The following is a 19,201-nucleotide window of genomic DNA, read 5'->3' on the forward strand; positions in this document are numbered from 1 at the left end:
ACCTTAAGTGCAGCAGAAATGTTTTTGTAAACTTGGCCAGATCTGTGCCTTGCCACAATTATGTCTCTGAGCTCTTCAGGCAGTTCCTTTGACCTCATGATTCTCATTTGCTCTGACATGCACTGTAAGCTGTAAGGTCTTATATAGACAGGTGTGTGGCTTTCATAGTCAAGTCCTATCAGTATAATCAAACACAGCTGGACTCCAATGAAGGTGTAGAACCATCTCAAGGATGATCAGAAGAAATGGACAGCATCCGAGTTAAATATATGAGTGTCACAGCAAAGGGTCTGAATACTTTGGCTGTGCGATATTTCATCCATCCATCCATCCATCCATCCATTTTCTGAGCCGCTTCGCCTCACGAGGGTCGCGGGCGTGCTGGAGCCTATCCCAGCTGTCATCGGGCAGGAGGCGGGGTACACCCTGAACTGGTTGCCAGCCAATCGCAGGGCACATTCAAACAAACAACCATTCGCACTCACATTCACACCTACGGGCAATTTAGAATTGTCAATTAACCTACCATGCATGTTTTTGGGATGTGGGAGGAAACCGGAGTGCCCGGAGAAAACCCACGCAGGCACGGGGAGAACATGCAAACTCCACACAGGATTGAACCCGGGTCCTCAGAACTGTGAGGCTGACGCTCTAACCAGTCGGCCACCCTGCCGCCGGGATATTCCAGTTTTTCTTTTTTAATAAATCAGTAAAAATGTCAACAATTCTGTTTTTTTTCTGTCAATACGGGTTGCTGTGTGTACATTAAGGAAAAAAATGAACTTAAATTATTTTATCAAATGGCTGCAATATATGCGGTGGCCGACCGGTTAGAGCGTCTGCCTCCCAGTTCTGAGGAGCGGGGTTCAATCATGTTCTCCCCGTGCCTGTGTGCGTTTTCTCCGGGCACTCTGGTTTCCTCCCACATCCCAAAAACATGCTTGGCCGGTTAGACCTACGGGCAATTTAGAGTCGCACTCAGCGAATGGTTGTTTGTTTGTATGTGCCCTGCGATTGGCTGGCAACCAGTTCGGGGTGTACCAGATGTTTTGGAAAAGCTCCTTTTAAAGGTCAATTTTGGCTAAATTGACCAAATGGGGGATATACACAGATTGTCAGCTTATAACACATTAATGCAACCATAAAATAGTCATCTATAACAGTCTTTATTTCTCCTTCTCTCTAGCTGATGCTGATGTCTGTACTCAACTGCCTATTTGACTGCCTCAGTCAAATCCTGAGGTAATTAACTCACATATTAAATGTCTGCTGCTCTGCTCTCAGACATGTTGTGGCTTGACTGTATGTTGTGCCCGTGTGTGTGAGAACACAATACTGTCAAGGTGGTGACAATAGATATTTGTATCATCCATCCATCCATCCATTTTCCGAGCCGCTTTATACTCACAAGGGTCGCGGGAGTGCTGGAGCCTATCCCAGCTATCATCGGGCAGGAGGCGGGGTACACCCTGAACTGGTTGCCAGCCAATCGCAGTTTCATTCTTTGTGTTAGACTAAAAAATTAAATGTCACTTTTTCCATTTTTGCCAACAGAAAATCGAGAGAATGAATGATAACATGATTCTTAGCTCCCACCAACATACAGAAATGTCAGTCTCTCAGTTGAGATGTGTCACTTCAACAGTATTAGTAGCTATGGCACCATCTTGTGGCATCTAGAGAACAGAAAGAGCACAAAATATGTCCATCCATCCATCCATTTTCTGTACCGCTTTTCCTCACTAGGGTCGCGGGCGTGCAGGAGCCTATCCCAAGCTATCTTTGGGCGAGAGGCGGGGTACGCCCTGAACTGGTCGCCAGCCAATCGCAGGGCACATATAAACAAACAACCATTCGTACTCACATTCACACCTACGGGCAATTTAGAGTCTTCAATCAATCTACCAGAGTACCTGGAGAAAACCCACACAGGCACTGGGAGAACATTCAAAGTCCAAACAAGGGAGGCTGGGATTTGAACCTCGGTCCTCAGAACTGTGAGGCAGATGTGCTAACCAGTCCTCTTCCGTCCCGCTCTATACAAAATATGTAAATGTTAATTTTTGAAGAGCTAACCGTGAACCGAGTTGCACTACATTGTGGAAATTGTTGGGTGGCCAGTGTTGGCCGCATCGACTCTAGATCTCTGGGGTGGCCAATCTGCCCACCCAGACAACGTGTCGGGCATATTGGGGAAACATTTTGGGTCGAAGTTCGATCATGTTGACGATCGTATTCAAGGGACAAAGATTTTGATCAGCCCAATTGTCCAATTTAGAATTTTAAATATATATTTATACATTTATATATAAATACATTTATTTATACATTTATATATAAATACATTTATATATAAATATATATATTTATACATTTATATATAAATATATATATTTATACATTTAGTGGTCCAAATAAAACTCCAGCACACTTAATCTGCCTCTCAGTTTACTACATACATTTTGTAATTGTATCCAAACTATGTGCTTAAATGCTACAGTAGTTATCAGAGCAATCATACTGAACTATATCACGGACATGAATTTGAATGAATTAATTTCTTGTGCTTTTCCTGCAGAAAAAATGTGGAGCGTAGGTGTTTTCTTGAAAACATGGAAGGAGCCTTTCTCATTGTTGATGAAATCATTGATGGGGGGTAGGAATTCTGATAAAAAGTTTATGCTATATGACCTGACTCACCACCTCAAATGTATTAGTGTAGGTTCCTAATTATATTAAGCCTTCGCTTGATGCTCTTTCTTTCCTGACACTTTTAGTTTTGCTCCTTAGTTTACTTCAAAATCAAAGAGACAAGAAAATAGAGAGATTTAGAGAGGTCAAAAAGTGTGTGGCTCTACCCCATGCTTGCCTGTCCACATTGCTTCCCAGGTTACAACACAAAGACTTAAGATTTTTTTAAGTCAACGCTACGGTGATGATTGTCGAGTTGATGTCAACTAATCGTTGATGTTGATATTTTTTCAGTTGTCAACTCGCTGTCCGCTTATCTGTTTGCCTTCAGCCTCAAAACACAAACTCACTCTGCCTGCCAACCTTGGTTCGCTCATCGAATCACATAGATACAGTTGCTCTTCCAATCACATTCAGACATCTTCATTGCCTCACAGACAGTTGGAAGTTGCAGAACTGTAACTAACACCAATTAAAAAAATACAACGACAAGGTCGCTACTCGCAACTGTACTATAATTATTCTCAGGGCATTGAATCGATCGCAACTGGACTGTTGTGGTTGTGTTTGAAGACATTTCGCCTCTCATCCGCACAGGGTTCATCTGTTCATGCACATAGGTTAGCTTGGACAGCTCTTAGCCTGAGTGTTGGTATACAAACCCAAGTACAACCCCAATTCCAATGAAGTTGGGACGTGTTAAACATAAATAAAAACAGAATACAATGATTTGCAAATCATGTTCAACCTATATTTAATTGAATACACTACAAAGACAAGATATCTGATGTTCAGACTTTATTGTTTTTAGCAAATAATCATGAACTTAGAATTTTATGGCTGCAACACATTCCAAAAAAGCTGGGACAGGTGGCAAAAAAGACTGAGAAAGTTGAGGAATGCTCATCAAACCACTGTGTTACATCACCTTTTCTTTTAACAACATTCAATAAACGTTATATGTTGTATAAATGATGATGATGATTTTGCGCTTCATAATGCGCCACACATTTTCAATGGGAGACAGGTCTGGACTGCACGCAGGCCAGTCTAGTACCCGCACTCTTTTACTACGAAGCCACGCTGTTGTAACACATGCAGAATGTGGTTTGGCATTGTCTTGCTGAAATAAGCAGGGGCGTCCATGAAAAAGGCTCTAAAGGGGCGAGGTTCACCTCTTTGTGAACAAGTTCATGAGTAAATAGTCAAACAGTTTACGGACAATGTTCCTTACACCTCTGTGAAGGCACCATTAATGCTGAAAGGTACATACAGGTTTTGGAGAAACATATGCTGCCATCCAAGCAACGTCTTTTTCATGGACCCCCCTGCTTATTTCAGCAAGACAATGCCAAACCACATTCTGCATGTGTTACAACAGCGTGGCTTCGTAGTAAAAGAGTGCGGGTACTAGACTGGCCTGCCTGCAGTCCAGACCTGTCTCCCATTGAAAATGTGTGGCGCATTACGAAGTGTAAAATACCCAGACCCTGGACTGTTGAACAGCTGAAGCTGTACATAAAGCAAGAATGGGAAAGAAATCCACCAACAAAGCTTCAACAATTGGTGTCCTCACTTCCCAAACTTAATTGAATGTTGTTAAAAGAAAAGGTGATGTAACACAGTGGTAAACATGACCCTGTCCCAGCTTTTTTGGAACGTGTTGCAGCCATAAAATTCAAATTATTTACCAAAAACAATAAAGTTTATCAGTTTGAACATTAACTATCTTGCCTTTGTAGTGTATTCAATTAAATATAGGTTGACCATGATTTGAAAATCATTGTATTCTGTTTTTCATCCATCCATGGATTTTCTACCGCTTATCCGAGGTCGGGTCGCGGGGGCAGTAGCTTTAGTCGGGATGCCTCACCGAACTCCTCCCATGCCCGAGTTTTTGCTTCAGCGACCACCAAAGCTGCATTCCGCTTGGCCAGCCGGTACTCATCAGCTGCCTCAGGAGACCCACAGGCCAAAAAAGCCTGATAGGACTCCTTCTTCAATTTGACGGCATCCCTCACCGTTGGTGTGCACCAACGGGTTCGGGGATTGCCGCCAAGACAGGCACCGACCACCTTACGGCCAACAGCTCCAGTCAGCCCCCTCAGCAATGGAGGCGCGGAACATGGTCCACTCGGACTCGATGTTCCCCACCTCCTTCGGAACGTGAACAAAGTTCTGTCGAGGTGGGTGTAGAAACTCCTTCTGACAGGGGATTCTAGACGTTCCCAGCAGACCCTCACAATACGTTTGGGCCTGCCAGGTCGGACCGGCATCTTCCCCCACCATCGGAGCCAACTCACCACCAGGTGGTGATCGACAGCTGTCGACAGCTCCGCCCCTCTCTTCACCCGAGTGTCCAAGACATGCGGCCGCAAGTCCAATGACACGACCACAAAGTCGATCATCAAACTGCAACCTAGGGTGTCCTTGTGCCAAGTGCACGTGTGGACACCCTTATGCTTGAACATGGTGTTCGTTATGGACAATCCGTGGTGAGCACAGAAGTCCAATAACAGAACACCGCTCAGGTTCTGATCGGGGGGGCCGTTCCTCCCAAGCACGCCCTTCCAGGTCTCACTGCCATTGCCAACGTGAGCATTGAAGTCCCCCAGCAAAACGATGGAGTCCCCAGCTGGAGCGCTCTCCAGCACCCCCTCTAAGGACTCCAAAAAGGGTGGGTACTCTGAACTGCTGTTTGGAGCATAGGCAGAAACAACAGTCAAGACCCGTCCCCCGACCCAAAGGCGGAGGGAGGCTACCCTCTCGTCCACCGGGGTGAACCCCAATGTACAGGCGCCAAGCCGGGGGGCACCTGCTCAGCGCCTCTTACCGTGGGCAACTCCAGAGTGGAAGAGAGTCCAACCCCTCTCAAGAGGACTGGTACCAGAGCCCAAGCTGTGTGTGGAGGCGAGCCAGACTATATCTAGTTGGAACTTCTCGACCTCACAAACCAGCTCGGCTCCTTCCCTGCCAGAGAGGTGACATTCCATTTCTCAACTTTTGACATAGATGGCCTCTCTCACTCTTCTTACGAACTAGCTGTCTTTTCTGTCCAGAATATTAAGTTTTTGTCTTCAGAAGAGTGCGGTTTCTCTTTGAGGTGCTGCTGAATCTGAATCATTGGTTGCTTGGTTTCTCAAGTACATACATCAGAGAGCCATCAACATTTTAATCTGTAAATAATTTAAATAGCCCCTTTTATCAAAGTAGACATAACTCATCTATTGTCAAAATATTCAGTCACCTAAATTGTACTAACCCTCGTGGCAACCCTGTCTGCGACAATGTACAGTATATTTCGTAAATATTGTAGTTGATTAACAACGTAGGATACATATTAGTTTGTTCTGATTGTAATTTAACAAACATACTTTAACTTAAATGTATTCTTTTGATAGAGTGATCCTGGAGAGTGACGCCCAGCTAGTCCTCCAGAAGGTCAATTATCGGGTAAGTTCCTGTTCTGGAAGGACCACTCTCATAATTGGCCTCTTCTTAACCACTCTCCAGTTCTGCTCATTTTATTTTCCCCTAAACTCTGTAAATTCTCTTCTTCCTGTCGTCTCTGGTTGGCACCAGCTAGTGTCAGAGCCTGCCTATGGTTTTGTCCTATTTGATCACATCACTGGTAACATCCAGGCACAAACAGACAAGAGCCAGCTGCTGTAGACAGAGAAGGGTGAGAGAGATAGTCCAGTGGCGAGAAAGGATGGATGCATGGTCAGAGAGTGCTATGACTAACAGAAGCTGAAAAGTTAATATTTGTGATGAGTGTACTTCATTAATACTGTATTGGGTCTGTGAATCACATTGGAAAAAAATCTAGACCTGCTCTAAGATAAATTGTGTGTTGATTCAGTTTGAGATGACATACAGTATAATACAGTTTATGTGACTTGCTTGGCTTCTGTTCATGGGAAACTTTACATGCTCCATCTTAAGGGTATAACGTAATTACTATTACAATAACTGAATCATCTTTTTCCAATTCCAATGGCGTGTGAAAACTTGAGCATGAAACAATTAGTTCCACCTCTAACTACACTGTATTATTTAAAGGAACCAATAAATAAATAAATAAGATTCACAAATGGACACTCCTAATGGGAGGCAGTTACATTTTCCATTCCCTCAAGGTTTGTAGCCTCACCTATAAATGTCAAAACAATGGACTTCCCCAAAGAGATCCCTGGTACTCTCTGCAGTTTCAGAATCAGAATTCAGATTTCAGAATTTAGTTTGGTCATTATCGACCACTTCACTGTAATTATAAGGTACTTAATCGATTAAAATTATAATTTAAGGATTATGCAAAATAAATAAATCTACTAGATATTTGGTATTTTAATATCCAATCCAATTTATGTATAAAGCACATTTAAAAACAACAGAGTTGACCAAAGTGCTGTACATCAGAGGATATAAAATATAAAAGCTATATAGTCTTATATAGTGAGCATGTCATGGTCTGGGATGCAAACATGAGTGCAAATATTTTACTGCTCACTGCTAACCGAAGCCCATTAACTATGATTGATTTGACTGATGTAAAGCTTTTTATGAGCTCAAATTCTGTTAACATTTTATGTGTACATGTTTATTTATATTCTGTCAGTCACAATGTTGCTCTTTTTGTTTTCATTTTTATAGGTTGATGAAAGTTCATTATCTGAACAAAGCGTAGCACAGGTAAAACACACATACACAATTACATATTGGAACACAAACGTGTTGGGTAGTAGCGGCATAACAAGTAGAGACATTAGTTTAACTACATTTCGCAGTAGCATGGTACTAATGTCTCCGTTTTCAAGATCAAAAAGCTTTTCAGTAGTGAAGCTTTTTGCATGACCACATACGCGGTAGCGTCCACAGAAGCTACTTTTCCCCTTGCGGTTCTAAACCTTAAACATATCCCTTCCGTTTGATGTCATGTACCAATCCGCCCTAGACGGTGTATAAAAAGATCTCAGCATTGTCTGGTAATCCAGCCGATCCAGTTGGAAAGCATGCAGCTGGAGACAATGGCAGAGATATCTAGGTCTATATCTCTTGAATCACCATTTCCATAACTTAACAAAATCTTGTTATTTACAGAGTACTGTAGTTTAGATACTCCTGTCATTTTACAACTTGTGCTATCCTCAAGTGGAGCTCTTCCAGTCACCAAGTCTGCCTCAAACAAGCTTCAATGCCTCTGCCCTCACCTTCACCCATTTCTGTCCCAGACTTGTTGGGGGTTCCTTTTGAATACCACAATTTCAGGGAGGGGTACAGCCATTGTATAGTGTTTTGCTTATATGGTTGGCTGCCTACTTAACTCCCACTGCTGCAGGAGAGGCCTGCAATACATGGTCTATTAACTTATATAAACCCAGCCGTTTTCAAAAGAGAACCCCCTCAGTACCAGCCATTTTAGACGATTTTGACGTATCTTTCAAGGGACACAGAATATTGTGTTCTCTGGCTATATAAACATGGCACCCACCAAAACTCCATCTTTCAAACAAACAAAAAAAAGTTAGTTTCTACCTTTTTCCATTCTTTAGTAATTAGTGGTAGAACATAGGTAAGTTATTCCAAAATTCCTCTGTGGGGACAAGAAAACAGAAAATTAGCTTTTTGTGAAAAGATGCATTTCAAGCATAACTTTGACTTTGACACTAATATTTTTTGGTTTTGTGACAGCTCAAATGTCTAAACAACTATACCACAACATAAAAAACACAAAATAATAATTAAAATAAGTTTATTTACAAATACAACACCATGAGCTATTTACAATTTTCACATTTGGAACTGGCCCTGCGATTGGCTGGCGACCGGTTCAGGGTGTGCCCTGCCTCCCGCCCGAAGATAGCTGGGATAGGCTCCAGCAGCCCGCGACCCTAGTGACGATAAGCGGTAAAGAAAATGGATGGATGGATGGACATTTGAAACTGACTCTGCGATTGTAACTGAACTATGTGAATTGGAACTGTGAGTGTGTGCGCGTGCATCCATCTAAATATTTTTTTTTTCTTGTGGTATGCAATAAAACAGGTGCCTTTATGCAAGGGCACACAACATGCACTCCACCATATTGTGGTCTCGCTACGCTTGCCTTGGCGCAGGCATTTTCTTTGTGGCCTAGACTTTTTCTTGGTGGGTTTCAAATATTTGAGTTTGTGTTTGTTTAGTTTCTGACTTGGTTGGTCAGTTTTGTAAGTTGCCCAAATTCGTAGGCATTTCTCCACACTCAGAGCCCCCTCCACATCTGACTCTTCCTCCTCTGACACATGATGATGTGCGGTCCATGAGTCTGCTGCCTTCATCATAAAACCCAGGAGAGAGGTGCGTTTAGCTGGGTTTTTTGCCTTGAAGAGGACATGGGCGTTGAAAATGCACATTTGGAAAAGGTATGCTACAAACGTTTTGGACCAGTTCAGTGACCTTTGTATGAAGGGGTAGTAGGCAATGTTCTGGTCCAGTTTATCTACCCCATTCATATGAGCAGTACTCCACAACACACCTTTTCTTTGTGTCCTTTCTTCCACACGTCCACTGATTTCATCGTATCTTGGTGGCAGGTTGTCACCATCGTTACAATCCGCTTGTCCAGCCACGCAACCACCACCATGTCTCCATTATGGCAGGAAACCTTTCCCTCTGCCCCCAAGCTTCTCTTTGTCTCTTCTTTGATCGGCTTAGTTCTCCCCCCGTTCTTTCTAAGCGTCCTGCAAACGTTGAACTGTGTGTCAGATGCTTGCACATGTCAGAGTTATAAAAATTGTCAATGAATAATGTATATCCATGTCCAGTGAGGCGGTCAAGGAGCATAAATACAGTATTGGCCAGAGTATACAATTCGCCATGATAAGGTTGCATGTTGAAGCAGTACCCTGATTTTGAATCACACAAAATGTATGATTTCATCCCATACTTCACAGGCTTCGGTGGGTTGTAAACCCTGAATGAGAGGCGTCCCTGCCACTGCATCATACCCTCACAAATGTTTTCATACGGCTAATACAGTGTCTTGAACTTGTCCACCAAGTAGTGTAGCACATACTGAACACTACATTTTATCCGAGGGATCATATGATGTATTTTGGTTGAAATGGAGGAACTGCAAAATTGCTTGGTAGCGGTTCCTTGCTATAGCCCGGCCAAAAAAGGGGATCGAAATCAGACCAATATAACGCAAGTGTTGGTTTCTGCACAATTCCTGTTATGAAACACAGTCCAAAAAAATGTATTCAGTTCTTCAACTGAGAATGGTTTCCATGTGCTTGCTCCAAAGTGTTGGCGACTGAAATAATTGTTCGCAAAAAGATTTGTTGCGTTAGCTATATTTGGGAGCAGCTCATCAGTCAAGAAAAGCTCCACGAAGTCGACCGGCTGATCTGACTGTGTTGAGGAACATTTAAAGCACACAGAATACATTCAAAAATAATATATTTTACACGTTATGTATGGAAATTACTTGGTCAAACATTGTTTTGTAATATAGTTAATCACAAGACCCAAAAAGACGCTAAAATGCAAAGGAGCACATACTGTACGTAGTAAAGATACAGCTGCCTGTGATTATGCACATGGGAAGCAGGTGGTTTCATGTGCAATGAAGCATCAAGAAATTAACCATTACTCGAACCAATGGCTGAAGTGTTACAGTGCTTCATGAAGCTTCATCTCACCATCACTACAAAACACTCCTCAATTGTCTTTGTTTTTCCATGTTCTCCACTTTTTGTACACCTTTCTCCATGCCAGGCCCCTCTACTTCCTCTTCCTCCCAAGTCTTTCTCTGCACTTCCTCCCCTGGTCTGTGCTGATTTCTTATCAAATGCACTTCTGCCATCTAGTGTCCATTTTTATGGGCATTAAAATTGCTCTCAAGCGTAATTGGTGAGAAGTGACATCACCCCCCTCTGTAACCTCTTGCACAAAAAAACGTAAAAGACTGATTGAGTTTTAAAAGATGTACGTTTTGAAGAGAAGCCCTGGGTCCCGGATCACCATGTCCTGTGTGACTGTCTCATGAGGGACTTTCATCATTGCCACCCTGAGCAACCTTCCACGACTTCCATGCCTGCCGAGGGAACAGCCCCTATGACTCTGTCCCACATCTCGGTCGAGAGCTCAGACTCCGATGGGGGTGAAAAACAGCCACAGTTCAGCACACACTCAGTGTTTTTCCACTTTGCCAGCCAGCCAACAGCCATCTCTGCCAGTAAGCCATGGCCACCTCTTGATCAGTGACTTTCTTGATTATTGATTATTGACTTCACTGACACGTTGAGATTGTTCACTACATGCCCATGCAAGACTCATCAGCACTTTTCATGAATTGATCTTCCGTTGTTCCCCCTGTCTGCCCCTGACCTTCCTGGCTTGTGGTTTTCCCAGGAATCCCATCAGTCTTCTTTCCCCGACCATGAGTTCTGCCTTAGCGTGTTCGCTGTCATCCGTGGCTGTTTGGTGTTTTGGTACAATAACAACGAAGTATGAGTTTTGACGTCCTGTTACCTGTGGATTACGGAGCATTAGAGGACATGTCTGAAACCTCCCCCCAATTTTCAAAGACTGGATTTAAAAGTTAACACTGTTGCTACTCACCCATTTGTTGCTGGACGTGTTGCAGTTGTTATTAAAAGTGTAATTCCAATGATTACTGTGTGTATTGCATTAGGGTTCTACACAAGCTTAGTCACTTAGCTTGCTACATCTCTATGGTGGGAAGCTGCATCGTGACACACAACATTATCCAAGTAGTTTTCTCAATACTGCATGGAGTTTTAGTGTAATGCATGGATTCTTTCTAACTCAAGCATCCTCTCGCAATTGAGGGTTTCATCTCGACTCGCCATGACAAGCAACGCAACGTCATAACGCGGCACGACAAGGACAATAAACACAGAATGAGTGAATAAAAAACGGAAACGAAATACAAACATACTGACGAAACAAAGAGGTACACCTGGACAAGACGAGCGGATCGAGAGAGCTGATTGGTTGACACAAGGGGAGCAGGCCTTGTGAGACCAGGTGGAGACAAAGATACACTATATTGCCAAAAGTATTCATTCACCTGCCTTGACTCACAAATTAACTTGTGAGTGACATCATATTCCTAATCCATAGGGTTCAGTATGATGTTGGTCCACCCTTTGCAGCTATAACAACTTAAACTATTATGGGAAGGCTGCCCACAAGGTTAAGGAATGTGTTTATGGGAATTTTTTTATTCTTCCATAAGTGAATTTGTGAGGTCACACAATGTTGTTGGACGTGAAGGCCTGGCTCTCAGTCTCTGCTATAATTTATCCCAAAGGTGTTATTTTAGGGTTGCGGTCAGGACTCTGTGCATGTCAATCTATTCATCCACACCAGACTCTGTCATCCATGTCTTCATGGACCTTGCTTTGTGCACTAGTGCACAGTGATGTTGGAAGAGGAAGGGGCCAGCTCCAAACTGTTCCCATAAAGTTGGGAGCATGGAATTGTCCAAAATCTCTTGGTATACTGAAGTATTCAGAGTTCCTTTCACTGGAACTAATCGGCCAAGCCCAGCTCCTGAAAAAGAACCCCACACCATAATCCCCCCTCCACCAAACTTGTCACAATGCAGTCAGACAAGTACCGTTGTCCTGGCAACCACCAAACCCAGACTCGTCCATCAGATTCCCAGATGGAGAAGCATGATTCGTCACTTAAGAGAACGCGTCTCCACTGCTCTAGAGTCCAGTGGCGACGTGCTTTACACCAGTGGTTCCCAATCTTTTTTCTCTTGTGTATCCCCTGAACAATTTTGTCATGCCATGACCACCCCCTCACTTTTCCATGTTGATGATTCTCCAAATGTAGAACTCAACATAACTGATTATTGAATGAAAAATATTTTTATTTTATCTCCATAATTTGAACATATATTTCTCAGGCATAGTCTTCTTTTTAACTCAAACAAAAATCAATGTTGCCTTGAAAATAAGTAATATAAATGTGAAATCAAAATAAATAATAAACCTGCCTTTGCTATATATACACAATAACTCATATAACTTATAATGGGAAAGACAAAAGTGCATAAAGTCAAGACAATAACAGATGTGTTGCCCTTCAAACTCTGCGGATACAAGTACATAAATTATCCTAACTACTCAATCTCATTACACACGCTTGTCTTTCGACAATCGTAATAACAGTAAAGAAACTGACACTTTTCACAAATTCATACATATTCATTCATATCTAACAAAACAGCACAATTTATTTTGCTGTCTGCTAAATATGAATGCAAAATGGCTGCCTACAGCTCACAGATCGCATAACATAATGAGGCTCTCTCCAGTAGGATTAACGATAAAGGCATCTTGAGTGACAAAAAGGACCATTTGTAAAAGAACCAAAAAAACAGAAAAGAAAAAAAAAGACACTAAGATGCATTTGTGTTAGTTTTTATGGACAAGGCATATTAAGCAATAGGGGGGAATCCTATATATCAAAAACAGGAATTAGCATCTTCAGAAAACATTGCAAATCATGAAACTAAAAAAGACATTTTGGGATTAAAAGTTTGAAAAATATTATTTTAGAATTTTCTTTCTTTCAGTTATGAATTTCTGCTGGACAACAATTGACAATAATTCAATTACTCCATCCATCCATTTTCTGTACCGCTTATCCTCACTAGGATCGCACGCATGCTGGAGCATATCCCGGCTAACTGCGGGCAGGAAGCAGGGTACAATCGCAGGGCACATAGAAACAAAACCATTTGCACTCACATACACACAATTTAGAGTCTTCAGTTAACCTACCATGCATGTTTTTGGGATGTGGGAGGGAACCGGAGTACCGAGAGAAAACCCACTCAGGCACAGGGAGAACATGCAAACTTCACACAGGTGAGGCTGGATTTGAACCCAGGTCCTCAGAACTGTGAGGCAGACGTGCTAACCAGTCGTCCACCGTGCCGCCCTTTGATAAGTTCAAACATAGTTAATTTTTTACCGAAGTATTATTAAAGTGTAACTGTTATTCACTTAGCATGTGGCGCCTCAGTTCTGAGGACCCAGGTTTAAATCAAATCATTCAAATGGCGTTATGTATTCTCCAAGTACTCCGGTTTCCTCTCACATTCCAAAAACATACATGGTAGGTTAATTTAAGACTCTAAATTGTCCGTAGGTGTGACTGTGAGTGTGAATAGTTGTCTATTTGTGCCCTGCAATTGGCTGGCAACCAGTTCAGGGTGTACCCCGCCTCTTGTCCGAAGTTAGCTGAAATAGGTGCCAGTGAGAATAGGCGATTCCGAAAATAGATTAATGGATGGATGTTCTTCACTTAAAACCGGTCCACTTTGCTACTACTTTGTATCTTGCTCGGTTAACTAAAAAATATGTTCAGTGTGGGCGGCACGGTGGCTGACTGGTTAGAGCGTCAGCCTCACAGTTCTGAGGACCCGGGTTCAATCCCCGGCCTCGCCTGTGTGGAGTTTGGTTCTCCCCGTGCCTGCGTGGGTTTTCTCCGGGCACTCCGGTTTCCTCCCACATCCCAAAAACATGCATTAATTGGAGACTCTAAATTACCTGTAGGCATGACTATGAGTGCGAATGGTTGTTTGTTTCTATGTGCCCTGCTGGCAACCAGTTCAGGGTGTACCCCGCCTCCTGCCCGATGACAGCTGGGATAGGCTCCAGCATGCCCGTGACCCTAGTGAGGAGAAGCGGCTCAGAAAATGGATGGATGTTCAGTGTGACATCTAATGGTTATTTACATGTCGTTTGGTTTTGCGACATGTAAATTATTACGCCACTTGGAGTTCAAAAGGGTGTCAAGAAATAAAATTAAATTTACTTTTAAGGAATGCCTGTCGTCATGTTGAATTATGTCAAATGTAATCTTTGTCTGATTTTTCCAGGTCCTGCAGTCAGCCAAAGAGCAGATCAAATGGTCCATACTGAAATAACAGAGATGTCAAGCTATCGGACGGCAGTTTCAACAACGTTAACCTAAAGTTTAGTAATCACTTTAATTGAAGGGCTATGTTCACTGAAATAACTTGAAACTAACAAGACTGGAGTTTGGGGAAGTCACTTTAGCTCAGTGTTGAGAGATGCAAAAATAAAGCATATATAAAATGAACTTTGACTACCTACTCTGTTATGTTCTGGGCTGCTTTGCTGCATTTGGCACAGGGTGTCTTGAATCTCTGTAGGCTGTGATGTAATGTTAGGACTATCAAGGCATTGGTCTCAAAAGGAAGTGAAACATGCAGTCTGGAAAAGGCATCCTTCAAACCGCAGCTGGAGCAGTTTGCTTATTAGGAATGGGCCAAAATGTCAACAGGTGGTGAAGTCAGAGAGTAACAGAAATGGTTTAATTAAAGTGATTTTCCTCAAAAAGTTACGCAACAAAATATTAAAGGGGTGTTTGCAGTCAAAAAAAAACAACAACTTTCATTTATGTTAAAACTGTTTGACCTGACAGTGGAATATTATTAAAATGATCTTGGAAAAAAATCATCCCTCTTTGGCCTCCTCTAATTTTGTTTTAATTATTAGTAAACCTTCATATGCACCCATATTACTGTACATCCATCCATCCATCCATTTTCTGAGCCGCTTCTCCTCACTAGGGTCGCGGGCGTGCTGGAGCCTATCCCAGCTGTCATCGGGCAGGAGGCGGGGTACACCCTGAACTGGTTGCCAGCCAATCGCAGGGCACATAGAAACAAACAACCATTCGCACTCACATTCACACCTACGGGCAATTTAGAGTCTCCAATTAATGCATGCTTTTTGGGATGTGTGAGGAAACCGGACTGCCCGGAGAAAACCCACGCAGGCACGGGGAGAACATGCAAACTCCACATAGGCGGGGCCGGTGATTGAACAGTACAGTAAAGAAATATTGTTTTGTAGGTTTTTTTCTAGGCCTAAAATGCCCAGTACAGTACAAAGTTGTTGTAAATAAATACCTTGGAAAATGTTGTGAAACTTTCAAAAGTTTTAAAGTTTTCAAAAGTTTGAAAGTTTCACATTTTATCAAAACTTACCACGCTTTGTTATGGTGAGATTGTTGACGTACAGTACTCATCATAGGCGAGTCGCTTTCATGAGTCGTGAGGAATTAGTGTGCTTCCTCATTCAAAATATGTTGCCAAAGGCGAACGGCTTGACAAAAAAAAAAAAACTAGGGATGTCCTGATTAAATTTTTTTGCATCCGATTCTTTGATTCTAAGGACCTGCCGATACTTCAAGAATGCATTAAAAATGTGTGCATCCAAATTTTCTCCATTCATCCATCCATTTTCTGAGCCGCTTATCCTCACTAGGGTCGCGGGCGTGCTGGAGCCTATCCCAGCTGTCATCGGGTAGGAGGCGGGGTACACCCTGAACTGGTTGCCAGCCAATCGCAGGGCACATACAAACAGACAACCATTCGCACTCACACCTACGGGCAATTTAGAGTCTCCAATTTATTCATGTTTTTGGGATGTGGGAGGAAACCGGAGTGCCCGGAGAAAACCCACGCAGGCACAGGGAGAACATGCAAACTCCACACAGTCGGGGCCGGAACCCGGGTCCTCAGAACTGTGAGGCTGACGCTCTTACCAGTCGGCCACCAAATTTTCTCTCATATATATATATATATATATATATATATATATATATATATATATATATATATATATATATATATATATATATATATATATATATATATATATATATATATATATATATATATATATATATATATATATATATATATATATATATATATATATATATATATATATATATATATATATACACGGCATGCTATATATATATATATATATATATATATATATATATATATATATATATATATATAGCTCCAGCTTGTGATCGGATATATATATATATATATATAACATCATCGACATCATATGACATCATCGATCGGCTCCGCACAAGACATTTAACTCCGTGTTTTCGTCGCATATGAATACAAAAGCTAATTTATCTTTAGCCTTGTCACGTGTCTTGTTGCGCAGTTCTGTAACTATCTGACGGCCAATAAAGTTTTTTCAATGTTGTCCGTGAAAAAACTTTGTCGGTGTGGAGTCTCTGTGCACAAGTGAAATACGTCGTGGGGAACGTCATCTAAATGCTTCAACAGAACAAATTTGATCGATTACCTGAATAGTGTACACGAGGAGCATGGCGTGTTCAAGCAACGCAGTGGGGGTGGGGTTGAGTCAAACGGACAAATTCTGGACAAGACCCGTCCATATAGCTGGTACAGTGAGAAAGTTAGAGTAAGCATGTCATTAACAGTATTTATTAAAGTAATTTAATTACAGTAAGTTAGCACCCATTATTTCTGTCATGTTGTAATGTTGATTTGACCTAAATTTATGTCAGTGGCCAATCCTTGAATGAATCCTAGAGGTCATTGCTGTTTTAACTTTTGTCTAAAATGCTAGAGAATAATTTTAGCTGGGACGGCTCCAGCACGCCCGCAACCCTTGTGAGGATAAGATGTACAGAAAATTGATGGATGGATGGATACAGTATACAGGACACAAGTATATACAATTAATGAACAAGTCATGTAAATAGACATATTGCTCCAGCTTGTGATCGGATCAGTGATCGGTTATGTTTTTTTTTAAACTTGCTGATCGGTGATCGGGCCCAAATATCCTGATCGTGTAAAGCCTAATACACACATATATATATATATATATATATATATATATAGTGTAGTGCTGATATATATATATATATATATATATATATATATATATATATATATATATATATATATATATCAGCACTACACTGACCTGTACAAAAGAAATCTGCATAAATGAACTTTGATATAGTGAGGAATTACTGTGTTTTAAATTACACCACGCCCAATGAAGATTAGCCTCAGAGACTTTAGAGACAGAAGGCATGGACAAGATGTCAATCAGTTGCCATACACACGTGGGCACATGCCACAGCCTCGTGGGCACACCCAGAAGCCACGCGCAGACATATTTCACTGGCCGGATTATTTAGCTCCAGTTAGCAATAAAAGTTAAAAAGATGGAACGAGACAGCTCTCAAGACGAAACAATGGTAAACATATGTAACATTGGTGACCTACGCAGACGCAGTCCAGCCACCGCTGGGCTTGGAACACACACGGTCACCGTACTCACCGGATGAAAGCTAGAATTAGCAACGTTTGGACACCAACGATGAGGGATGCCGTCAAGCTGAAGAAGGAGTCCTATCTGGCCTTTTTGGCCTGTGGGACTCCTGAGGCAGCTGATGAGTACCGGCTGGCCAAGCGGAATGCAGCTTTGGTGGTCGCTGAAGCAAAAACTCGGGCATGGGAGGAGTTCGGCGAGGCCATGGAGAAAGACTTCCGGACGGCTTCGAGGAAATTCTGGTCCACCATCCGGCCTCTCAGGAGGGGGAAGCAGTGCACCATCAACACTGTGTATAGTGGGGATGGGGCGCTGCTGACCTCGACACGGGACGTTGTGAGCCGGTGGGGAGAATACTTCGAAGACCTCCTCAATTCCACCGACACACCTTCCCATGAGGGAGCAGAGTCTGGGTTCTCTGAAGCGGGCTCTCCTATCTCTGGGGTTGAGGTCACCGAGGTGGTTAAAAAGCTCCTCGGTGGCAAGGCCCCGGGGGTGGATGAGCTTCGCCCGGAGTTCCTCAAGTCTCTGGATGTTGTAGGGCTGTCCTGGTTGACACGCCTCTGCAACATCGCATGGACATCGGGGACAGTGCCTCTGGATTGGCAGACTGGGGTGGTGGTCCCCCTTTTTAAGAAGGGGGACCGGAGGGTGTGTTCCAACTACAGGGGGATCACACTCCTCAGCCTCCCTGGTAAGGTCTATTCAGGGGTGCTGGAGAGGAGGGTCCGTCAGGAAGTTGAATCTCAGATTTAGGAGGAGCAGTGTGGTTTTCGTCCTGGCCGTGGAACAGTGGACCAGCTCTACACCCTTGGCAGGGTCCTCGAGGGTGCATGGGAGTTCGCCCAACCAGTCTACATGTGTTTTGTGGACTTGGAGAAGGCGTTCGACCGTGTCCCTCGGAGGGTCCTGTGGGGGGTGCTTCGGGAGTATGGCGTACCGAACCCCCTGATACGGGCTGTACAATCGGAGTCAGAGTTTGGTCCCCATATCTGGCAGTAAGTCGGACTCGTTTCCGGTGAGGGTTGGACTCCGCCAAGGCTGCCCTTTGTCACCGACAATTTCTAGGCGCAGCCGAGGCGTAGAGGGGGTCCGGTTTGGTGGCCTCAGTATTGCATCTCTGCTTTTTGCTGATGATGTGGTTCTGTTGGCTTCATCAAGCCGTGACCTCCAACTCACACTGGAGCAGTTCGCAGCTGAGTGTGCAGCGGCTGGGATGAGAATCAGCACCTCCAAATCTGAGACCATGGTCCTCAGTCGGAAAAGGGTGGCGTGCCCTCTCCAGGTCGGGGATGAGATCCTGCCCCAAGTGGAGGAGTTCAAGTATC

General features: G+C 43.0%; 1 protein-coding gene across 8 annotated transcripts in view; it reads left to right on the forward strand.

The window, feature by feature from the left end:
- Positions 1-19,201, forward strand: part of copz2 (COPI coat complex subunit zeta 2) — a 120,300-nt gene that overhangs the window by 82,754 nt on the left and 18,345 nt on the right. For 3 of the 8 annotated variants that reach the window (XR_009769995.1, XR_009769996.1, XM_061699594.1), the window contains exons 5-8: positions 1,187-1,242; positions 2,579-2,656; positions 6,093-6,144; positions 7,345-7,383. Coding sequence is in view for 6 of the 8 variants with exons in the window: in XM_061699594.1 (XP_061555578.1) it covers positions 1,187-1,242; positions 2,579-2,656; positions 6,093-6,144; positions 7,345-7,383 (225 nt within the window). In the remaining 2 variants the exon portion in view is untranslated. Of the gene's footprint in view, positions 1-1,186; positions 1,243-2,578; positions 2,657-6,092; positions 6,145-6,273; positions 6,374-7,344; positions 7,384-14,599; positions 15,204-19,201 lie in introns of those variants that run through there. The other 5 variants (XM_061699595.1, XM_061699592.1, XM_061699596.1 and 2 more) reach the window with 5 other exon arrangements.

Source organism: Phycodurus eques, chromosome 16 (genome assembly GCF_024500275.1).
Source record: "Phycodurus eques isolate BA_2022a chromosome 16, UOR_Pequ_1.1, whole genome shotgun sequence".
NCBI classification, from domain to species: Eukaryota; Metazoa; Chordata; class Actinopteri; order Syngnathiformes; family Syngnathidae; genus Phycodurus; species Phycodurus eques.